We start from the raw sequence: 25,121 nt of genomic DNA, 5'->3' as shown, positions 1-25,121 counted from the left end.
CAGGATCTGGGTGTTTGGCCTCAGGGCAAGGGAAGGTGCAGCCACCAGCCCATGCCACACGAAATGAGGCATTGCTCCTCTGGCGAAAGAAACGAGGGGAGTGACAGCCACACTGCACAGGGGGCCTGGAGGCAGCAGCCATGCCACAGCGCTCCCACCCCAGGGTGACAGTCCACCGTATCTACCGCACGTCATCTCCCGACGATGCCACGACCTGCATGCAACACGGAGCAGAGGACTGAAAACAGCGCGGTGAGCCCTGTGCCTGACTCACTGCAGCCCGGGAGCCTGCGTGGCCCCAGTGCATCGTGATCCTGCATGTGGAGCCTGAAAAACAACTTTTTTTTTTTTTTTTTTAAAAAAAAAAACCCAACAAAAAACCAGCCGCCCTCCAAATCTGGAGTTACTCAGCCTGACTCACACACCAAGGCTCTCCTGGCTCTGCCGGCAGCGCCTGCAAGTACCTGGAGTGGGTTGTGCAGGCTGCGCCGGTGATACCTGCAGCACCACACACCTGGAGCTGCGGCACTTCCCCGAGTGCCTGCAACACCAGCTTGCTGCAGCCAAGCTAATTGTTTTCAGCCTCAAACGTCAACCATTTCTGGTGAATCCCCAAATTAAAAAAAAAAAAAAAAAAAAAAAAAGAGACTATAATTTTTTTTTTGAAATGGGAAAAGTATTTCTTTCATTCTCCCATAACACAAATCCAGCAAACATGAAAAACATGAACCCAAACCAAGCTCAGACATCACATCTGGGGAGGGCCCAAGCATGGAAAATTTTAATCCAAAGGTTAATGTTTGGGAAGCTCCGAGTGTGTGAAAAGAGGGGTTAGATGGGTGCTGCTCCACGGCTCGAACAGTTGTTGCCGCCAAGTGGCGGCTTTCAAACGGTGCCTGCCTGCCCCAGCCCAGGCACTCGGGGTCAGAAGCTAAAATAGAAAACAACTGAAATCATTGCAAGCAAACAAACAGTCAGATCAGATGCTGGAGAAGCCAAACGAGGAAGAAGCCAGCAGCATGAAACGCAGCTCAAGCCCTGTGACTGGAAACAGCCTCCTGACTTGCCCTGGTTGAATCTCACCAAACCACATGGCAGTGGTGGCCCTTACCACCCCCTCCTACTCCCCGGAGCTCTCCTGTGCCACCTCCACAGCTTCAAGATCACTTGAGAGCCCTGTGCCACTCCTGTGCCATTGTCACCTCCATCTCCTTTGCTCGCTGCTCTGCAAGATCACACTCCAATGGTTATCACATTTGGGGTTTATTTCCCACTCTGCAGCTTGAACCTTCACCCTTCTCACCCAGAGCCACCACCTCCTGCCCAAGCACAGAGCGCCCTGCTCTTCACCTTCACCCCAGCTGATACCTGTGCTCACCCAGAGCAGCGTGTCTCTGCTACCCTCCTGCTCGCTCCTGCCTTGTGCCCTGAGCTGCTGGGTTCCTGTAACCCCCAACTGCCACTGCAGATCTGCCCTCTGAGCTTGCCATGCCCCCGTTTCCCCACATCCTGCCTCCAAAATGCCTTTGTCTTCATCTTCTGCATTAGATTATGCCCTTTCCAGACTGCTCCTTCCAGACACTAGAAACCTCTCTCCCCCCCAGCTATAACAGAATAGCATCCTAATTGCCTTTGTTAGGGCTGGGGCCATGCTTGTAAAATTGCCACGTCTGCTTGCAGGGCCGTATCAGCATTAACAATAGCTTAAAAGCTACAGGAGTTACAGCATCAAGTCCTCCCACACTTAACTAAACACCAAGAGAAGGGACCATATGTCTGCAAAGTCAGCCCAGTCAGGTGGGTCGGAGCCCGGCTCCCCGGGGTGGGAAGGGAAGGCACGGCACCAGCAGGCGTGAGAGCATCCGGCAGAGCAGCGCTGCTCGCCGCAGCTTATTTACAGCATCCAGAGGGACGCCGGATGGGATGCTTCCTGGGATCAGCCAGGGCAGAGCTGCTCCCTAAGGTAGCAGAGACGGGCTTCAAAGAGCTGCAGCATCCCTGCCCACGGGTTGGGCTCTTCTCCCAAGCACACACTTGCCAGGAGAAGAGCTGGGCTGCTTCTCCCGTCACACAGCCAGCAGCTTCGCCTCGCTGCCCGCTGTGCCCTGCCTGGCCCGGGAGCAGCCCCAGCTCCCAGCCCTGCTGCAGCTGCCTACCCAGGGTTGCTTGAAAGCTGGAATCTCTCCCAGACACAAGGAGACAAAGCAAGCTCCATCCTGGGCTGAGATGGACCACTTTGCATCACTGGAGAGGTCCGCTCACGCCAGCGTGCCTGGGTCGCTATGCCTCCTGCAGGTGCCCAAAGTGCCACTCAGCTCCTTGCCAGATAAGTGCTTCCTGGAGCCATGGGAAGGTTTGATTCAGTACATTGCTGAGGGACACAACAGAAAATGTTCTCTGCTGCAGAGGGAGGAGGAGAGTGACGTCTCCCAGGTAGCTGGGATGTCATACAGTGCTCCCCCCAGGATGGTGGTGCTGGCTAGAGAAGCACGGTAAGGAGGAGCGTTGGATGATGATGGGTTTTGGCTCCAAGGATGCTGATTTTGAATGGGCCCAAAGCTGCTCCAGATGTCAGACACAACCAGGCTGCTGGGGACACAGACACTGGCCAGAGAAGGGGAGAGGGGGATTTGTCAGGTGTTAGCAGAGAGTCTCTGCAAAAAGATGGGAAAAACATAAAATAGCGTGCAAAAATGTAAATGGTCCTTTAACAAACCATTGGATAACCCAGCCCCAGACCAGTTTTGTGTGTGCAGTGCCTTGCTTGCCTGAGACAGGACCCCAAATCACGTAGCTCCCTGACCACACTTCTCTCTCTGCAAGAAGAAACTTAAATCTGCTCACAGCTAACTGCAAAAGCATGGAGATAAAGATGAAAGGAAGAGAAGTGAGGCTGAGAGAAGCACTAGGAATCTCTGTAGACACCAAAGATTTCTGTAAGCTTAGCCCAGAAAAAGGGCTCTGCAAAGAAAACATGCACAGCACCTCTGTCCGGACTGGGGAGGGGTCTGCAAGGGAAGGGCTGACAGGAGCGACAATGCCAAGGGAGGACCCCGAGGAGCAGCTGAAGGGAAATCGTGGCAGGGTCTCACCTGCAAAGGCAGGGGAAGCGTGTGGTGAGAAACATGAGCAGAACTGGCTGGCCAAGACAGGGCTCAGGACTGGGCTCCCCCAGGGCTCGTGCTGACGGCAGCGTGTGCTAGCACGCTCAGAGGAGTCCCAACAAAGGACAGGCAGGCGTGCTCCAGCTGCCCATGGACCATAGCTCCTGCTCCGCGCTCTTCAGCCCTCCAGCCAAGGGGGAAAATGTAATCAGAGCAATTTCTATTAGCAAGAATATAAAGACTTGGAACCTCTGGGCTGTCTCTTGACAACTAATTAATTACCAGGTAGCATCCCCTTGAAGCTGCCAACACAGCACGCACAAGTTCCAGCATGATTTAGGGAGAGAGATGAACTTTACAATAAACTCTAGAATTTTACTTCATCTCCCGCCACCATCTGAGATCCTGGGGGAACAGGAAGGGGTGGCAAGAGGCAAACTCTGAAGCCATCTGGGATCATCATTAACTCATTCACTCGTGGCCTCTGCAACAAAATGCCGACTGCGCTCTGAGCAGCAGCTTCAAGCCAGATGAGCGCCTTGTATTCTCAGTTTCTGCAATGCTCTTCCGCCAGTTTCTGCGGAAGGGTGCCCACCCCCCCTGCAGCCCCCTCGCCTGTCCCCCAAGGCTTTGGCTGTCAGGGCAGCCAGTCTTTGAATCTATTAAGAGCAGAAACTGTATTGCAAATGGCTTTAGGTGATATACTCTTCACTAACAGCAACAAAAAGGAGCAAGTAAAAAGAAGTATGTTAAGAAAGCAGAGGAGAGAAAAGGAAAAGGACAAGAGGAGATGGGCAGAGTGACTGTTGCTGACATAGCTACTATGGGAAAATCACAGACAAAACCACAGTGGCTGAAGGTGCCACATCTGAACCCCAGGGACCAAGAGGCATTGGCTTGAGCTTATTGAGCTGGCTGGTGTGGCCGTGCAGCGCCATACCCGGCTGGTCCCTCACCTCCAGCCATGTCCCTCTCCTTGCTGTCCTCAGCAGAGCAGCCCTTTCCAGTTGACTGGTTGCTAACTATTATGGGACTGCTGTATCTGGGCAGTCACGGTGCTACACAGCGTATCCCCACACAACCACACCGTGCTGGACGAAAGGAGTCTCCCTGCTTCAGACAACCAAACACTGCTGCCATAAGCCTCTCCCCTCCTTCCCTCTCTGAGCCTGGGACTAAGGGACCAAAACCTCAGACCAGCCCAGGATCACTTGCTGAAGGAGGACACAAAGGGGCAAAGACTATCTGGGCTGCAGAGGTCACCGAGGACAGCAGCAGACAGTGCTAACCACTGCAATGTGCCAAGCTTTGTCCGGACATCTCATACAAAAAAAAAAAAAAGATAACGACAAACTACAGTTGAAGATCAGGATGCGTGACCTGTTGGAGAGCGCTGGGCTTGGGCAGCCAAGCCAGCAGATGATTAAATGTAAGCCCTGTGGCAGCACTGTGAGGTCTGAGCTAGAACACGATGCAGGAAATATGAGGACATTTGGAGATGGTCATCCCAACGCAGGATTTCTCAGGCTCTAGAGACGCAGAGAGATGGGAGATGCTGTTCAGCTTGGCACATGTGAACTGACACGGTACACCACGCAGCATCTCAGAGGGCTGGTTTTGCCTGCACTCAGGGTGGTATGAGATCATCAGCATCCTGAACAGCACATGGGGGCAGTGCTATGTGTGAGGACTGCCCTGAGGAGGCATCTTACACATGACAGCCCTGCCACCTCACCACTTAGGACAACCCTGGGAGCCAGCTTGTCTGGGTGGGCAGCATTTGGGACCAGAAGCCTCTGTCTCCCTCCTCCAGGCCACAGCTCTACCGGAGGCTGTGGATTTCTTCCTTAGCCACCAGCACAGCCACAGGTCACCCTGCTCAGGTGCAAATGTTCTAGGCTAAGCCAAAACATTTCTTTTCTTTTTTAGACTTACTTGATGTAAGTCCAAAAACTGAGATGACATCAAAGAGCCCATTGAGTAGATCCCCTCCAGAAACACACAGGGACTTTACCTCGTTAGTACAAATGCTGTTCCCCTGCAGACTTCCTGGGAACAGCTGAAGCAGCATCGCACTTCAAAAACCAGCCTGCACATCACAGGGGTGGGGAGGAGTTCAGTTCTGGCCCAGGACTGTTGACAACCATTTCAAAGCCCACGCAGGATCACACACAAAACCTGTCACAACCCTGGGGGGAACAAAATTACCTTTGTCCTCAGGAGATGGGCCATAAAGGCAAAGGCAGGGCAGGAGCTGTCACATGAAGCGGTCAAGGAGGGCATGCAGTCTGATTTAAAGGCAAGAAAGAGAAGATGATGTAGATGATGGAGCGGTTTACTCCTCCTGGAACTGGTCAGTGACTGTTTCCTGTGAGCTACAAAGAGGGATGTCCCTTCAGGACTTCAACCCATGCTACAAGAGTCCATCTTCTTCTGAGGGATGGCAACTGCCAGCACTTCTGTCCCTGCTGCAGCCCCCAGCTCGGGGCTGCCACTGGTTGGGGTCTGAGGTCACTGCCAGGGGGACGGGGGAGACCTGCAGGAGCTCAGGCTCAGCCATGGCACGGAGTGACAATCAGATTGCTGCTTCCTGGAAGAACTGGAACTGATGTGCAAATAATGAGAGAAAAATGTGGGGCAAGGGAGGGTTAAGGAGAGATTAGTCTGGGGCACACTCTGGGAGATACACAATGTTAAGTATGTGGGCAAAGGAAATGAAAACTGGAAACTCAAACATAGTCAAGAATCCAATCCCAGCCTGGGCAGGAAGTTTACACTCTGCTTCTAAATATACATGTTTTTAAATCAACAAGCTTTCTTGTTCCTCAGCTCTACTGTACAACTACACAGGAGAACTAACCGGATAAAGGCGCTGCCAAGCTCTGCCTGGCAAGGCTTACTGTCCACAAGTGACAAGGTATGGGCGACGGAAATCCCTGCCATGCCCCAGCAGGAAAGCAAAGGCAGGATCCTGGAGAAGCTCTGGCAGAGCAGGATTCCTGGCTCCGAGCACCCTGCTCAGCGTGTCGGCACCCAGACCCTTGCAAAGAGTCTCCTGTGGTCCAGGCTGTGGACCACGAGAAGGAGAGGAAGTGATAACCTGTGCGCATGAGTCAGATGTGGTGCCTCTTTCCTTCCTGCTCTCTGGCCACTGCACTCATGCTCAGCAGTCGGATAGTCACATATTTTTTTTAATTTGATATAATTATCTCCTAGAAATTACTGTACACAGCCTCTTGGGATCTAAAGCAATTAAGTGAAGATAAATTTCTTTCATGGAGCAAGCTGTCAAAGGATGAAGCAATTTCATTCCCCATTTGAAGTGGAAGCTTTGGGTCATGCATGGTTTATTTGAAACAATGCCATCACCTAAAGCTGCTGATCTTATCTGTCTCTCTCTGTCTCTCCATTTCAAACTGCTGAAGATGTGCAGCGTGGCACTGCTTGAAGTGATGACATCTGGCACCAGGCCAGCTACAGAAACAAGCTGCTCCTCCCCAAGTTGGAGTGCAAGAGGCCAAGCATTCCTATTAAAAAGGGGGAAACAGAGGTGAAATCTGGGAAGAGCTGAAAAGTGGGAATCCTGCCTAAGGGAACAGGAGACACAGGAGGAGTAAGGTGCCTGCAGGAAGGGGTGGTACTGCCCAAGACAGGATGGGAGCATGTAGCGCATCTCTGAGGGCTAACAGTCTATGAGGCTTCCTCTTCATCATCAGACTGCCCTGAAGCCATCTCAACCAGGCTTCGATTTCATCATGACAAGGACCAGCCCATGTGCTTCAGTTTGCATGAGGAGAGGCAGGGCAGGACAGAAATGATATCCTGTTAGCGCATATGCACTAAGTCTCTCAGAAGTTCCAGCAAATTCTCTCCTGTCCTCACATTTCACCATGCCAAGGCATTTCATTTTAGGCAAAAAACCACATAAAACACATGAAGCAACTCATTTAAATAAAGCATTCTCCAAACTGGTGGGTTTTAATCCTGAAAGGGGGAGGATGGCCAGAGATGCTGTGGAGCAAAGAGTGGCCACAATGAGGGCTCTGCTAGCCCCACAGGTTAAGCACTGAAGATGCTCAGACCCTCCCAAGGGAGGAAGGCACGCTCCACACCCCATCAGTCAAGTGAAGCTTTGTACCCTTAAGCAACCTAAAGGTGCCACTGTGCCAGCTGAACAACTTTCACCCAACTATTGGGAAACAGAAAGCCAGAGGCCATCAGAAAGAACAAGTATGAATGGATCCTGAAGTCCTGTGTACAGCCGACAGCAGACCAGACCCACTTGTGCCACAAAAAGCCAACACGCCTCCCGAACGCGCCGCAGGCAGGAATGCGGAGAGCAGCGGCCGCTCATACTGACTGCATTTCTGTCGTCTCATCTGCATCGTTCATGTAACCTTCAGAAGTGCTGCCCTGGGTGTTCAGTCTCTAAACCACGCAAGAAGGTCACTGACACAGAATTAGGCAGGTAATGGCCTGGAAATTGGGCTCCAGCTTTCCCACAGCGCTGGCCAGCTACTGCATGGCAGGCAGCTCCCTGTTGCAGAGGTCAGCAGCACACCGCGACCCCCTGGTACCTTCGAAGCTGTGAGCCCCTTGCGCTTCCCAACCAGCACTTCCACCTCTTTGCCCACTTTTCCGTTTAGCAACTGCTCTGCCTACACACTTGCAATGATATAACCACGCAATGCACTTACATTCGCTCCCACTCCCGCCTAGCCAAATCCATTCACACAACTCCCTTTCAGCCTACAAGGATTTATCTTTATAACCCCAGCCTTTCCCACGTGATGAAGCCTTTTGTATGTTTAGCAGGTACCACAACATGAGGTGTCCCTCCATGCTGATACCCGGAGGGTCTCTCCTTTCCCACATCAGGGCAGTCACTAGCAAGCAGCTCTCAAGTCACAGGGCAGTCGGTGAGGATGCTTGTGTCTAAAAGGAGGTTGCAGCTACGGGTGTGAAAAAGGGCAACTGCTGAGCAAATCCAGCTCCCCGAGCCCAGACTGACAAGAGCATTTCATTCATCAGGTTTCTGCAAAGTTCCAATCAGTGCTGATCAAATCTTTGTTCATTAGGACAGATACTGAACTAGAAAAAGTTGCTGGTACTAGAGGGAGCTAATAATCTAAGTTGGCAATGGGTACAAGTTCAAGAAGCATCTGGATGACTTCAAGAGTGCAAGCATGATCTCTGAAAGTGACTTCAGCACCAGAAATGTGGTACGTCAACAGCAGCTGGTAGGTGACTGCATCAGCTTAAAAAATGCCCATCAGCAGGCATGTCCCTGACACACTGGGAGCGCTGCTCCACAGCCACTGCTCTCTGGGAAGCATCACTCATGGACCAGATATCAGGTGAACAGACACCGCATTGGAAGGACGTAGCAAACCACATCTTCTTCTGTCTATAGACATAAATCTCTTTCCTTCAATAATAACGGATGCTATAATAAACACTAGATCATTCATTTATATTTGAGACAAATACAGAACCAAAATGTCAGTTTGTCCTGTTGTTCACAAACTGAGCAGACCAGGCAGGCAGTAACTTCTCAGACCTCAGAAAACACATATGTCTTCATACTAAGAATTTGTGTTTATATATGCATCTACTCATCCCAAGTACGGCAAAGGTTTGGGAAATTTTTTTAAAAAGTCAACAAAATGACTAAAAATAAATACTATTATTGTTGCTATTCATAATATATAAACTTACAGACAAATATTTGTTACACATGGTAGAGAAAATGCTTTATGCAAAATGCTGGTATGCAAAATGTTACGGCAGATTTTGTTAATTTAAATAAATTACAAGTTCTACCTTATGTTTAAGGAAATATATGCAAATATGTTATGGGGAAATTTTTGATTCGATTATCTGGATTAAATATCCAGCATTTTTAGTGTCCCACCACACATACAGTCAGACCAGCAGCAGCAATGTCGCTCATGCGAGACCTACGTTTGGGAAGAATTTTAACGCTTCCCAGTGAACCTTCACTTGGAACCCCTCGTCTTCCTAAGGGACACGGGTGGCCTGGGGCTGAGGCACTGGCCTCCAATCCTGGGTATCAGGGGCTTGTTCTCATCCTGAAGCTAAGGTTTCCTGTGGGACCTGGGTCAGTCCCTCAGCCTCGCGTACCTCTGTTGCCAATCTCTAACAAGGAAATTGCTTTTCCTTCTGTCATAACGTGTTGTGGAGATACGTTCATTAATGCCTGGGAAGTGCTTTGACTTCAATGACAGCGAGAAACGAAAACAATAAATAAGACCACAGTGGTGTCTTCTCTTTCTGATTTGGGCTGTGACAGCACGAAGACACCGAGGGTTACAGCTCCAACCTGCTACAGAAGCTGGGCTCTCCATCCTCGCCCAGACTCAGCTCAGCACTGGCAGATGGATTTGGCATCCACAAAAACAACACAAGGTCTGGCTGAGAGCAGAAACGTGGGGAGCAGACTCCAAGCTCAATGACAGAGGTCACCTTCCGTCTCCCATAGAGACAGAGTAGATCCCCATCTGTTATTTGGGCTGACCACTCCCTGCATTCCACCCCATCCACTTCTCTGGCAAGCTTCCCAGGACGTGGATCTTTCTTATTCAGGATAACAATGAGGAGTTATTAATTGGGTCTTTTTTCAGGTTTCCTGAGGTCCTTCCAGTAGCTGTGTTGGTGGATACTACAGCCGTCGTTGTTGTCTTCAGCAGGGATGTTTTAAGCATTTCACTTGGTCAAAGACAGAACAGTGCCATGGAACAGGGTCACCCCCAAAGCTAAGCCACAGGCAGAGATGAAGGGTCAGGTCAAGGACTGAGTTTAGTACTGGCATGCAGAGTCTCAGTGGTGGCGGCATATCCAGCTGGCGAAGCACAAGGCAAAGAGGCAATCCTGAGTCCCAGGGACCCCCCACACGATCAGAAGCACCACATTAACTCTTGAGCACCACAAAGATAGTCTGAGGTGCGGCCATGCTTCATGCCCAGGGACCAGCTCGGCCAGCCGGAGCAGCCTTTCCATTTCCTCCAAGTTTCTCTGGGTAGCAATAAGAGATGGCTCATTGGGAGGGGATCCAGCATTAATGGTGTTTTAATGAGGCCTTTCAATATACTTACAGACTAATCAGCAAATTCCACAAGGCCTGGACTGTAATATGTCATTCTGAGTATGCTAAAGTCATGGTGAATACCTCTTTTATAGCCTGAGCCGAGCACTATCTGGGCCAGATGTCCTGCCAAGAGGTGGCAGGTTTTGTGCCGTAAGGCTGCCAGTGCAGCAGAAGCAAGGCCATTACCTGCTGAAAAACCCCAAGGGAAGCAAAAGCTGCATGCAGCATACACCGAGCTGGTGCTGCACAGCAGACTTCACGGTTTGACTCTTTTCCTAGGTCACTCCACTGATGCCAACTCTGGGAACGTGCTGTCAGCGAGTTTCTTAAATAGGACATTTCCCATTTCCCAAGAATCTGTGCTAAACCTCTGGAGGCAGCTTTTAGGACTAAAGGACTGAACGTAAATAAGTTTTCCATCTCATTACATAAACCTGGCCTGATGATGACAGAAGCAAGGATGTTCGAGAGCAAGCATCACCTTGCTCCACACGCAAAGATCTGATGCCACCTGAAACCAGGCACGGGACAAGGCTGATTTATCCCATCAGTCTCTGCCTTGAGCTGATGGCCATCTCACACTTCCAGAAAACACTTTAAAAGAGCCTTTTGCTGACACCAGAGCCAAACTGTGCAGCGCTGGCTGGGGAACCCCACACGTGCTGGTACACGTGCACAGCTCACACCCAGGCTGCCTGATCCACTTGGAGCCAACGCAGTGCCTAAAGCGCCCTGTCCAAGATGATCCTGGAGGAGAGGCAGAGGTGGATCCAAGGCTGAGGGAAGGCAGGGGATGAAGGGATGGAAATGTCACAAAGCCGCTTGGACAAATTCCCCATGGCTTTCCCATGCACCAGGTACCGCTCACTCCCTCCACACATGAGGAAAGAGGCACCTCAGGGGTAGGGGAGGTTGTTTCCACCAACTGCTGGTTCTTCCCTCCCCAGTTCTCCTCCAAGAGATGGGGCTGCCTGGAAGGCAGCACCTTGTACTTCCCTGCAAGCTGCCTCCAGACCACAAAGCCACTCTCATGCTCACTAACAGGCACGTTAAGAGAACACGTGTAACTGGATCTTAACACGTTGGCAGGTGGTTCCTCACCTCGTAGTGAGACTGCAGTTCTCACACACCAGCGCTCAGCTTCAGGATGGAGGCAAAGCAGCAGGACCCCAGCTCTGCAGAGGGGTGCTGGACTGGAGTTACTGTTGTATCCGCTCCTCCTCACCATCACGCCTGCCTGGCCCGGGCTATGGAATCTGTTAATGCTTCGCTGTGGCAAAGCAGCTGCACGGCTTTGAACTCCTGCTGCCTTCAACACTGTTTCTGCAGCTTGATGCCATGGCTGTTCGTCATCAGGCAGGCAGTTGTCTGAGCACTCTGCATGGCTGGGGCGAGAGGACATGAAAAGCTAGTATGCCCCAGAGACTCAAGTGGACAGGATACGGACTGGATTAAAATCTGGTCAACAGAGGTCTTAAAATGTCAGCGTAAACAGGAGGGCAGTCCTGGCGGGGCTGCGGGGAAGCTTGCTTGGGCTTATGCTGCTTAACAATAGGTTCAGTGACCTGGACAAAGAAAACCTTTACTGATAAAGCCTGCAGATTAGACACCGTCTCCTACCCTCCCAATTTCTGAAGAGAGCAACTCCCCAACAGACAAAAACCTTAAAACTGGTCAGTCACCTACTCGGGAGCAAACAACACACTATTTAATACAGCTAAAAGCAAAGCTGTGTGACTAGGAGCAAGGGCTGCAGGACGCTGCGGTGCCTGGTAGGTATGGAGAGCAGGACACAGCCGTCACCTCCTCATCACAAGCTGGTGCAGCAGCAACACATCGAGCCCAGACAGCCACAGCTCAGAAGCACCAGGAGAATGGCTCAGGGGATCCAAACTGTGCCTGCGAGACCATCACACCTCTTACTCCGTCTATTCAGCTTATGGAGGGACATGAGACACATTTATATATCAGGGTCAGAGCAGCAACGGAGGACTTCCCAACCTAGAGCGGAAATCGAAACAAAACAGATTTAGCCTGCAAATAATGCACGTTTTTAACAGCGATTGAAAACTGGCTCCTGTGACAACTTGCTGGAGATCCCACTGGGTTCTCAGGCTTTTGAAATCAAGGCTCAGTGCTTTCTACAAGACCTGCTCTTGTTCTCTTGGAAATTTCCCTGTGGTTCCCCCGAGGCAGAAAAGACCAGAGGAGATGGCCACAGCTCGCCAGCATCTGGGGCTCTCCCAGGCTGGATTCCCCACTTCCAGGACTGACGCACACCACCGTGGGCTCCTCTTTGAAGAGGGGGTTTCTGACCATTCTTCCCAGAAGCTCCCTGATGTTCAAAGCACCTTGCTGACAGACGGGCAGGTGTGCCTGTGAGAGTGGCCACCTCCCCAAACCCAGCGTGGCGGGGGGAGAGCGGCCCCCCAAACAGAGCCCTAGGCAAGGCACAGGGGAGTACTCCAAGCCCAGCTGTGACATTTCCTTTCACCTATACCTGTACAGCTGTTTCCTACAGGGCTGAAGCCTCAAGTGAGATGTGTGAGGCTTCTGTAGGTGCTTGGGAACAAGATGGAACAGAAACGTTTCACACCTGGCCCCAAAATTACAGCACGCTGGAAGGTGGCCAACATAAACTGGCAGAGTACCAGTTGCAATGGACATCAATTAAGAAGCCTGTCATCCTCAGACTGCAGGGTTTTCTTTTTGCGATCTGCCTCGCTCCTTAAGCCTTCAGCAGCACCAGCGCTGGAGTTTTCCAGATGGGATCATTTCCCTCAGATTCCACTCGCTAGATTTATTGCAGTATTTTTTTTTTTTTAAAAAAAAAACCCACCCCCCCTTTTAAGAGCCTGAACTATTATTCCACATTGCGGATTTCTCCAGGGCTGTATTGAGTGTCCTTGTGCAGCGCTAGTGCTTGTTTGCCATGAGTTCCCTTTACCTTCAGCTGGAGAAACGCAGTTTTAAGAATATGCTCAAAACTCTCCTAGCTTAAAGAGTGATTAAAACCCGAGACCAAATGAGAAATGAACAGAATGCCTCCCTGGAAGATGCCCTGCACAGCCCTAGGAGACACAGCAGCCGTCACTAAGACAGCACTCACACCCATTTCTATGAAGGTACGTCTAAAACAGCACAAGGGACACCAGCGTACCCACCTCTGCCACCCAGACCAGGGGACGTGGACTCGGCTTGACAATTCCTACTATGCCAATGACACCTGGCAAAGGCAGAGGGAGGCTCCGGTGGTGTCCACACAGCCCCTGCCACTTGTGGTTTGAGAATATGCCAAGGATGGATGAGGAGTTCAAAGCAGGTGATACTCTGCGCGCTACCTTCGTGGTGGCATAAAATCCAGCCCCTCCTCCATCACCCAATGACATCATCTTCCAACATGGCCCATAATTTAGCCTAATTGCGTTTTACAATCCAAAGGCACCACATGAAAGGGAAGGTCGAGGCTGGGATGGAGTTCAGATACTGGTCAGAAAATGTAAACATTTCTAACTGCCGCCTCGGGGCTGCCAGCTCCTGCCAAGTCCCCGCTCCAAGCAGGACTGCCTGTGGCAGGGATCTTTCACTGCTTGTTTGGAAACCGAGGCAGGCAGGAATGGAAGGAGTTTTTCAAGGATGACTCCTCCTTGGACTCTCCTACCTGGGGCTCCGATCTCTGCTCACAGTTTCCCTTTTCCTCTCTGGACAAAACTCCAAGCTGGAAGCTCTCACTCTCATGGGCTGAGTGCTTTTCCTTGCCAGCTGGAGGGAGATGCTCCAAGGCTATGGAATGGGAATATGGAAAGGATGCTGAGAAAAAAAACAGTTACATTTGCTCACTGGGGTTTTCTCTCTGCTTACAAAGTTTGTGCTCTCAGAGTCCTGGTCTTGCTACCCTTCCTCTGATGCCTTGCAAAAGTCCTCCCAAAATCACTGCAGCGTGGCTACTCCAACGTGGATTTCATCCCTGGCATTCCAGGAGTCATTTGGTCCTGGAAAGGACAAAACCTCTGGTGTTTCAAGGCATGACAGAGCCCAGTCACTCTGACAGCTACTCCTCCTGCGCTTTTAGACCTGGGGCTCCCTTTCCAAGAAGCATCAGACATGACTACACATTGCCAAGAGATATCTGCAAGCCTTAAGAAGACTGAACTACTATGGTATCAATAATAATAAATAAGTGACGTGAATAACAATACAGGACTAATTTTATTCCAAGCCTAAATAATAGTTAGCTCCTAAACAGCTAATTCAAAGGCTACTAGTTCTGCAGATCTAGAGCAACAAGAGAGAGGGTCAAATTTGGACTGTCCACCAGGGCTGGATAGTACAGAGGAAAGAAAATTATGTTTTCTAAGGAGAACCAAGTTAGGATTTTAGGCTATCTGCACTGACAGGTAATGCGAATAGCAGGAAGCAAGGACTTGTGCAACAAGATCGGCACCAAGTGTGGGAAGCTACTGGCCACCCTGGAGCTGGAAGAGCCACGCAGTACCCAATTTGTAGGTCTGGGGCAGTAAAACATTGCTAGCTATTTTTCAGACCCTTGCACTTTAGGGCTTTCGTTTGCCTGGTGAGGTGAGACAGGGTTGAGACTAGCTGAGTGGTGAGGATCTGAGACAGTCCATTCCACACATGAGCGTGCACATGGGGGGGGGGGGGAAAGTGCCTTTCTCAGAGAAGGGAACCACAGTGACTAGCCCTATAAGCATATGTATTAATCATGCACCGTCTGGTTTTAATCCACACACTGCTGATCCTGCGTCTCACTGTATTGTTATCAGGGGAAGGAGTATTTCTCCTCAATCTTATTCACCAGCCAAAAGCCTGAAAATGCAAAAAACACATTTGTGAAGTGCCTTCCCAAGGACCCTGGGCCCCGGACCTGGTGAGCTGGGGCTGCTGCCTTTTTATTGGCGTTTAAAAACCTTTTATTAACGTGTGTCAGGGCTGGGGGAGGAGAGAGAGGCTCAGGTTTCAGGACCCCCCATGCAGAGAGGTTTATTGTGGGAAGGGACATTAACACTTTCTCCTCCACATCTCCCTGGCTGGGGCATGCGGCAGAGCATGGGGTGATGCACACACCAAGCCCGTGCAGAGTTTGCAGGGATGCAGGCAATCTGTGATGCCATGTGCCTGCGCAGAGGAGCTCCCTGCTCTGCTCCATGCTGGGTGACCTGCAGCCCTCTTCCAGCCTTGCCACCAGCCCCACGGGGCCACTGCAGAGCAGGATGCTCCCCAGACAACAGGATTTGGTGAGAGCTGAGGAAACCAGGACATGCCCCAGGTTCCCAGGGCTGCACAAGAACAGACCCACGGCAAGCTCAGATGCACCACAGCTAGGACTTGCTTTAACCTCAACACAACACAAGCGTTTTCCACTCAAAGTGCCCCACAGCGGCACCACACACCACCTTTACCTCCCTTCTTCCTGGACCTTAGCTATGCAGCTATGCTGCTGCTCCCTGCTCTTGCCTTGGGTACAACGCTTGGGTGAGTGAGGTCCTGGCAGCGTCTCCTTCAGCTGCAAATGCTGCAGACACAGTCTGACAGCTCAGGCACCAGGCTGCATAGTTTGCTGTTGACTGGTACGTTCAATGGTGTTCCATCACACAAGCTGCAATGGATATCTGCCCAACATACGCCCAGGAAAACATCACCAAGTTATGCTCACCCTGGAGCCAGCTTTTGTTGGTTACAGCTTCAATGACAGTGCAAGAGACGATGGGAAGCTCTGAGTGTCACACTGGCTCCAGCAGGAATCTGAACGCGCGGCTTCATGGCAACGAACAGAGTCAGAACATTTTCACTCAAAATAAGAGCCAGGCCAAATGCTCAAAAACTTGCTGAGAAACTCTGGCTGAATACTGTGCTCCATCTACTAAATGGGATGTGGAGAACAAAAAGAAGCACAGTGTTTGTCCTATATAGCTTACAAAACAACCATCTTCTTGGAGGAGCCAATAACCTAACACCATTTTAAACCCAATACTCTCCAGTCTTGCCTTTCAGCAGATGCCTTCCCTCCAAAATTTTACAAATTCCTTAAAAAACTATGGTGCAAAAGCATGGGGTAAGGATTTGGAGCATCAGCAAGCAAGGGAGAAAAAACAGTAAAAATACAACCGCCTCTTCCTAGCCATGCAAGTGATAGGAAAGGCACCACAGCGAGCTTCCCAGAGCCTCTTTGGCATACCAGAACCTTCCTCCCAGGCCACAAGACATTCACAGGGTGCCATATAAAGAGCAGTACATTTTCTTTGCCTCTCCAGCAAAGAAGTGTCAGGAACTTGGGCTGAAAACTGCGCCAAGTCTGAGAACAAGAGAAACAAATTGGGTGCAGAAAAATAACTCCTGCTAAAAAGCAATGAAAAATCAGTATAGGAAAGGCAGTTCTTGCTGCACAGAAAAAACATTTCTCACCTGCTCCCAGCTCAGTCAAACAGTGACCAACAAGGAGCAGGCAAATGGGAAAGTTCCTGCAACGCAGCTGGATGCGGTACGTGCCAGAGTTGCTCCGCTGCAGTGCCTGCTGCCATCGCCTCACTGAGGCTCAGGGACAGAGATCCCCTTGTGCCACCATGCTCAGCACGGATACAGCACCCTTCCACTGCAAACAGCCCAGAGATGCGTCTGCTGAGGAGTCAGATTCATCTGGGCTTTGCACACTAAAAGGAGGGCAGGGAGCAGATGGTGGACTGGGGGCCACACACAAGGATCCCTTGGTTGAGTTGGATTAGGGGCTTCTTTGCAGGGAAGTGCTTTTTTGTATCTTGCTCACAGTCATTTGTGAAAGGCATATGTATTTGTGCCTCTCAGTCATACCTTCCTGGCTTGGTCTGCACTGCCTTCTACAACAGCCTACTTCTGGAGAGTCAAATAATTCACGTCATTAATATTGCAGAAGGAGAAGATTTGTGGAACAAGGTAGTCATCTGACTGTAACGATGCAGCTGCCACTCCAGTCCCTTTCTACTGCATTACTGAATCACAGAAAATGGGGTAGGAACATCCAAAGAGGTCACTTTGCCTCCTTTTCTAAAGCATTCACGTCCACCCATGTTGTACCTGGGAGAGCCACCCAGCCTGCTCTTACAAATCTCCAAGCCGGAAGAGATTCTGCAGAATCGCTAAGGAGGCTGCTTTCAAGTGCTTAACTACCCAAAGGTACGAAGCCTTCCCTAAAGTCTAGTCTTAATCTATTTTGCTGCAATTTATGCCCATTCTTTTCTGTGCTTTTCAGCGCGGAGCTGGAGGACAGCTTGCTCTCTGTGCAGCAGCTTACTGCATTTTCCCTGAATTTCCTCTAGACTAAAAAGCCTGAGCTCTTGAATCCCTACATGGAAGTCAGGCTTTTGAGATTTCTGCTTTGTCTCGCTGGCCTCCCCTTAATCCTCTTGGGTGTCCTCTGCAAAGTGAATATGCACACCTGCTGTTTCACCAGTCTGACCACTAATGAAAACATCGGTCAGTACTGGATGGAGAACAGACCTCACAGAACCCAGTGCTTCTGCTCAGCGTGTCCCAGGCAGCGCTGGTACCAGTGGGTTCCTCTGTCTACCTCAGTGTGATGCATTTGGTGCGTTAAGGCAGAGACCAGGAGATGGCACAGCACAACTGGTACACAACAGGGGGGCTCAGACCTGCACAAACACCCCAGCCTGCTGGGTGGGATTACGGTTCCCAAGTCAGCCCCTTTCAAACCAAACAAGACCCACAGAGGCAGCAAAAAAAAACAAAAATAAGGGGGGGACAGACCCAGCCAGGCCCAGCTTCTTCCCTCTGGGATCTGTCGTCCTTTCAGCAGGGCTGAGCTGGTACCACCATGCCTAAAAATCCTGGATGCTTGGGTGGCTGCTGTTGAGCTGCGAAGGGCACCAGCCCCCACCAGTGGTGTTGTACAGTTTCTTTATAAAGCACCACAACCAAAGGGAGCTAGGAGAGTGAGAAAACTCAGCTCAGAAGCTGAGGTGTAGCTATAGGGCAAAAGATACGTCTCTTCTTTTCCAAAGATGAGTGCAAATGCCTGGCAGGGCAGGTAGATGGCACTCCGAATAAACTGGTGTGTGGTTAGAAAAGGCAAAGTTCAGGGAATACCGACCCCTTCCCACAAGTTATGGGGCACCAGACGGAGCTGCTCAGCCACCTCACCTGCCTGCTGGGGGCTCTGGTTTGTGGCTGCTGGGGAAGGAGTCCCAGCACAGAGAATGGGGCTCTGGGACTGTCCCCAGCAGAACCCTGGTAAGGCCACAACACACACTGGTCAAACAGACTACCTGAGGACAGCAATGGCAACCGCACGCTTCTTATTTTAACCCCTTCAAACAGAACCTTGAAAATCGATTTTTCCACAATGATTTCCTGGACTAAGGTGTTTCGCCAAGCCGGGAGAGCTCTCGGTTTTACTGGGACCCTGTGCCACGGGCAGTGCTGTGAGCATGGGCTGGGCAGAGAGGTGAAACAAATTTGCACCTCTTGGGTCCCTCTGTGACAAATGTCCTAAATTTCTCACCATCGTTTCAGGCAAATATCAAGAAGTGGCACATGGGAAGGCACGCTGCCACCGTCACATGCAGGCTCTCCACGGAAGCCAGCCTCTGCATCTCCACTTCTCCTCTCGCAGCACCAACGCCACAGCTTCCCAGATGATCAGCGTTTCTGGTGCTGTGATCCTGCCTCCAAGCAGGAAACTGTTGAGAGCCACTCTTATCCTGCCGTGCCTCCAAGGGCGTGCAAAACAAATGCCATTGTGCCTCTTATATCCCCCATCAGGTTCAGACACGTTATCCAAGTGCAGCCCCCAGGTCCCTTCTGGCCAGGTGGTGGCAGAGAGCAGACCCAAAACCCCACATCAACAAGGGAACTGATTTCATTATTCTAAAAACAAACAGCCAAAGGAAAGTTCAGGCTAGAATGGGCTCCTAGAGCAAAGAAAGGAAAATAGAGAGCGGGCAGTGGGGAATGCTTCATATTCCTAAAAGCCTTTTGTACGTTAACACATGGTGTCTGCTTCTCTCTAGTCACCTATTTATCACTCTCCTCTTTAGAGAAGGAAAAAAGTCCTGGCTGCCTTCCTAAGGCAGAGTTTTGTGGCCGGGGGGAGGGGGAGGGTGCTTTAAGCATGATGCAAACCATTTGGAGTGCACTGAGAGCACTGCCAACACAAGCTGCACTATTTAAACAAGTGAGGAAATGATCGTATATACAACATGCCAGCGAGCACACACACACCAGAGGAAGTCGAGAGGGGTTTTCATGACACAGAGCTGGATGTCAGCGGCTGAAAGGTCGATATTTTCCCTTAACACCCTTCTCAATGACTTAATCGTGTTCCGTTTGCACAGAAAACTTCCCAAGAATAAAAGTCTGGAGGAATCGAGGGGGGATGTTTGGCCTACTGCTGACCTTGTCCGAGGTCCTCTCCACGTAGCAGGGCTCCTGGGGGGCGACCAGCAGGGGAACGAAGCCCGAAAGCAGCCGATCCTCTTCCAGGCTAAGCAGGGCAAGGTCGTCATCTGGGTCCTTGTACAAGGGCACCTCCGACTGATTCACTGTGGTCAGTATGTTACAGAAGTCAGCCAGCGTCGCCCACACATCTACTGAGACCCTGGGAGAACGAGGAGAGACGTGAGCAATTCGGGGCTGGAATGTGTTGGGAGTTGCCTGCAATGCTGCAGCGAATACCAGAGAGGTGAGGCGAGGCGAGGCACGCCACCACCGCTAACCTACCCCACCGGGAGGGCTCCAGCCGCAGCTGCGCTGGCACCGAACCCAGGAGGGCTTGCAACCCTCGCCTGCGAGTGCTGACACCGACCACCCGTCCCCCTGGATGGGGACGGCTCCCAGGATCTCGCCCTTCCCGCTGCTCTGCCCACCTCTGCCTGCTCCCGAGCCGGCACATGCGCGGGAAGCAGCTTCCCTGTGCAGTGCCGGCAGGAACCCAGCTCGTTCCAGATGGGAGCAACGATGCTTGTTACTCAATTTTAAACCCTGCTGGGAGGACAGACCGAACACCCGCGCTGCTGTCGGGGCAAAAGAGGCACCTGGGGGGCTCCAGCCCAGGCTGGGGCACCCTCTCCTTCGCGCAGCTGTTATCTGCTGCGACCACGTGCTGCAGCCACGCTCTAAAGCACAGAGATTTTATATCTTTTTTTTTAGTTAAACCCCAGCCGCGGGGGGTTAAGCCGTGTTTTGCTTCTGGCCATGGTTTCAACACTGGTTAGTGACCTACAAAGCTGCCTCTGCAGCGTCTCACCTTCCTGGAGCAGCAGTGACATGCAGGGAGCCGGGTGCAAACACAAGGCTACCGGCAGCTCTGGACTGCTCTCCGCATGTTCTCATCACACATCCCATCACTGAGCACACCCTGGCACCCCAGAGAGGGCCACCGTGAGGGAAGCAGGCAACAAGCACCGGGACGCTGCAGCCAACCAGGCTGCCTCCTACTGCATTTCTTTCTCCTGTTTCTAAAAGCACTCAGATATTTTTTTTGTTTTAGTGCATAAACTAGGAAAAAAGCAGAGAACAGGGGAAACAAGGGCTGATCTTCTGGTGGCAGAAAGGAGGGCTGCTCATCCACCCCACACCTCTGGGGCACTGAAAAGCACAGGGAAGCCAGTATCACTGGGCGCGCAGCAGTGACCGGTGCGGCCCGAGGCAGCCCAGGGCTGGAGGGAGGCCCCCCTGCTCTTTGAACTGCTCCAGGTGGACAGAGTCTGCACTCGGTTATTTACGGGAATCAATGTACCAGGAAAGCACACTGAAATGAAACATCTTGTTTTCAAGAGCGTCCTGGGAGCCAGGCAGAATGAGGAGCCATTAATCAAAGCCCAGCACGTAATCAGCACACATGTAACGCAGAGTCACCCACGTCCCGGAGCCAGCCCCAGCCCGCACACCACAGAGGAGAAGAGGTCCTTCAAAGCCTTCTGGGCACAGACACCAGGAGCTGGGTTCATTCACAAAGCTCCACTGCTTGGCTCAGCCAGGTCTGGCTGTCAGAAATGTTTAAATATGGAAAAAAATAAACAGTTGCAACACGTTTTTCGGAGGGATCTGTCCGAGGCCCTTTGTGATGTAATGGGAAACGCTGCGTTTGTGCTACCAGCTGGAAAATAAACAGAGCTGTGAGGGTTAAAAGGAACTGAACTTTCCACGACCCCTATCTGCAAAAGAAGAAAATAATAAGAGGAATGATCCACTGCCCCACAGCCCTGATAGTTTATCCTCCGGCCCAGGCTGCAGAGACAAGCACCGGATGTGATAGGGCTGCTCTGGGCCACCTCCAAGGCGAGCTCTGCCCATGGGAGATGCACAGGGCTTGGGAGGCTCAGCCCTCCCCCAGTGCCCTGCTGGCAACTGGGCTTGGCTGCCTGAGTCCGGTCACATAGCACTGGTGGGGCCCCACCAGTGTGGGCTGCAATGAGGGCTCAGCTTGGATGAAGGAGATGCAGAAGCTGCAGGCATCAGCAGGGGAGAGGAACAGGGAGAGTGCCTGCAGCTGCTGGGGAACAAGCCCACTGGGGACGGGCACTGATGCTGAGGATGCTCCCGGTGGGCTGAGGCAGCCAGGTGCATGGGGTCAGGGTGGAGGAGAAAGGAAAGAAACAAAGACCTCGCCTGTATTCCCAAAGAAACAGAGCTGTAGGCAGGGGATGAAGATGACCAGTGAGGGTAGGATGCTGGGCAGGACTGGGGTCCACGTGCTAATGGGGTGAAGGAGCAGCACAGATGAAGTACAGGGAGCCATCTCCCTCCATGGGGCTTGGCACCCAAAGTCAGAAAAAAGCCATGTGAACGGCCACCAAGCTGATGCTGCTAACACCCTCGCAGCCACCCAGCCCAGCAGTCCCCTCCCCTCTGCCCCGGCAGCTGCCTGCCCCCAGCCCCTTCGGCAGCGCTGCCAGGCAGGGCAGCCCCTTGCCACCCCCCGAGCACAAAAGCAGTTCCTGTCACTTTATCCCCTTCATCCCCGGCTCCCTATAGCTTTGCAGTGCCTTGCCACATCTGTCATTTGCACTGCATGTGTTAGGTTTCCACTCTGGGCTTGCTTCAGTCAAACCACAGACTGTGCTGGCTCCCCAGGTAGCAAGACCTCACTGCAATGCAACCCTGAGCAGCTCTGTAGCAGCGGCTGGCAGCCGGGCAGCACTCTCTCACATGCAACACCCTGCAGAGCCTTCAAAAAGCCAACAAAGAAGAATGTGTTGGCGTTTCTGCTCTGGTTTTCTCCTGTGATACAGAGGTAGCGCTGCAGAGAGCGGGGCTGCCTTCCCCTCGGGTGCAGCTACACTCAGTGCAGCTCCTCTGCAGTGTATCTCCCAGCATTGCCACCACCAACATCATTTACCAGCTGCTACCCGCTGGCAAAGCTAGCGAAGGCAAACAGCTCATGCCGACACCGTACGGTACCGTGGATCTCCTGCTGGGACACGCACTTGCCCTAGAAGGTCACACAACACTCGGGAGCCCTGCCAGGCACTTTCTCCCCACTGCTCCTTCCCAGGATGCTGCCGTGACCACCTCCAAGCGTTTCTGGCTTATGTCACCCAACGGCGCTGCAGTACCGGAGCGTCTCTGCAAAGCCAAGGCAGGCCCAGGTGCTTGGAAGCGCTGCGTATGCACAGTGCCACATCTTTGGCATCCCTCTGTGGAGGGAGGCCCTGAATTACTGACACCGAGCCCAGGCACGCAGCTCCCAGGTACCGGGATAAGGCTCCCAGAGCTTTTAACCGAGGAAGCGAGAAGGGGGTTAGCGCGAGGTCTTTCCTCAGAACGGGGGTTCATTCACTTCCCCACAGACACATTTACATTTGCTTATTCCACTAGGACAGGGGAAAAAAAATAAGAGTTAATTTCTTTTTTATTGCCTCAGAATTCCAGGTTTAATGTAGCTGTCAGTGTGAGCGCAGCCCAGCTGCACGCCGACAGGACGCAGCCTGGCCAGGCAACGGTGAGAGCACCGCACAAGTGCGCAGCTGAGCACACAGGCTGGAGCGCAGCCCCAGCGTGCGGGTCTGCGTGGGGATGGCTCTGAGCAAAGAGGGATGCCCACGATGGGCAGGCATCACCGCAAGGCAAAAGGCACGCACTGAAATGTGGGGAGAGCAGAGGGTGCCGGGGCCAGCCTGATGCTCGCCAAATCCCCGGCCGCCACAGTGCCGTGTGGTGTGCCGGCGTAAGCCACCATCTTCACCAGGGGCGCGGGCTGCCTGGTGATTAATATCAAGCACAATGACCCCATGTTACAAGCCTGCGGGGGCCTGTGGAGGTGGCCATTTCCTGTGTAATACCAGCTTGTTTAAACACTAACATTCAAACTCCACAGCTGCAGAACAAACCCGGAAAGCGCGGCGCAGAAGAAGCCCTGCATTGTGTTCCCTAGCCGCCAAGAGCCATGCTGCCGTGCAGATGGCAAACGCCTCGGGCTCGCGTGCTCCCGGGGCCAGGCGATGCACACCCACCGGCTCCTGGTGCAAGGCGGCACCGGTGCCCACCCCAGCACAAAGCGCTCCGCATCCCCCTCCTGGGTTTCCTCTCTCCTGGCCCAGGCGAAGCCAAACTGAAAGCAGCTCCTCTGCAAGGAATAAAAAAGGGTTGGCGGTGGGAGCTCTTCCCAAAAGGCGTTCGCCAACCTTGTCCTGGACACAGCTGCCCAGAGCGGGGGCGATGTGGTCACAGCCCCTGTACCCCATGGCACCAACGATTTCCCCCGCTCTGCCCTGTATGTGTTCCCTTTGGCCAGCCGGGCGTCCATAAACCCATTCCTCTCCCAAGAACATGCCTTCGGAGTTAGAGGGAAGTTCTCCCCAGGAGAGGTGCAGTTTCCTCCCAGCCAGCCTCTGCTTCCCCACAGCCCCCTTCTCCATAGAGACTTTTGGCTTCTGCTTCGGTCAACTGTGCCTTCATTCTCAGCCAGGTTTACACTACTGAGACACCTCTCAATCCTCGCTTTGATGTCTCGATAGAGAAACTCTGGTGGCCAGCATTACTAACTAAGGCTGAGATCTGCAAAAGGGATTTTCCATTTAGTCTCCAGCAAGGTCTTGGCACCCCTGTCCAAGACTCTGTCCATCCCTCCCAGTGGGAGCTGCCATCTCAGTGACACTTCTCTGCAAGAGCGATGTGATGAGAACGATCTGGCAGATCTCTCTGGGAAGGTAAGCTCTAGAATGTGCTCAGAGCTTTTGGCTTTAATTTAATACTTGGTTTAAATTAACCATTTTTAAATGCTTGCAGACAGTCTCCACAAAGTGAGAGGCCCTTCACTCCAGCATGGAAGAAGCGCAGATTTGCCAGGGTCAGCCCTGCAGCAGTTTGTCTGTCTAGCCAGTGGCTTCCCCATTGATTCTTGCACTTCATTTAGCAACGGTTTCATTGTGGCAACAAAGTAGAGCAAGGAGAAGTTGTGCTCTCCCCTGCCCAGCTCTCTTCACAACCATATGTCCCAAAAGGAGATGGATTCACTTGAATGACAGCAGCCTCCTTGGAGATCTGCCTTTTGTCCCATCTGCTGCTAATATCTGCCTTAGGAGATCCACTCTGCTTCCCTCTCCCCAGGACTCCCTGTTTTTACACCCCAACCTCTGCAAGTTAATCCTGAGGACAGCTGGTATGAAAGACACTTCTCTAACCCAGTTGCACATCAGTGCAACTACTCAAAACGACCATCTGCTCGGACCTCAATGCAACGTTTGCCGTGAAACATGCAGATATAAATAATTTTCAGATACAGAAGTGACTGTTGCTTGCTGCTAGAAGACCTGGCAACAACTAGTCCAGACACACAATCTCTGAGCCACAGGACACTGCTGCTCTTAAGCAGAGATGTCCACGGTCAGGTTTAGTTCCTATTCTGGAAATGGGAGAAAAAGAGCCACAGAAAGCTCACTGAGCCCCTCTCCCAAACT

The 25,121-nt window shown here is 52.0% G+C and overlaps 1 protein-coding gene across 3 annotated transcripts in view; it reads right to left on the bottom strand.

Moving 5' to 3' along the window:
- Positions 1–25,121, bottom strand: part of SMG6 (SMG6 nonsense mediated mRNA decay factor) — a 118,466-nt gene that overhangs the window by 30,524 nt on the left and 62,821 nt on the right. For all 3 annotated transcript variants that reach the window (XM_037374107.1, XM_037374092.1, XM_037374098.1), the window contains exon 13: positions 19,618–19,819. In XM_037374107.1, coding sequence (XP_037230004.1) covers positions 19,618–19,819 — 202 coding nt within the window. The remainder of the gene's footprint in view (positions 1–19,617; positions 19,820–25,121) is intronic.

The sequence above is a fragment of the Falco rusticolus genome, chromosome 1 (genome assembly GCF_015220075.1).
Source record: "Falco rusticolus isolate bFalRus1 chromosome 1, bFalRus1.pri, whole genome shotgun sequence".
In the NCBI taxonomy this organism is placed as follows: Eukaryota; Metazoa; Chordata; class Aves; order Falconiformes; family Falconidae; genus Falco; species Falco rusticolus.
Note: the sequence above shows the minus strand (reverse complement) of the source record. Positions and strands in the feature narration are given on the sequence as shown.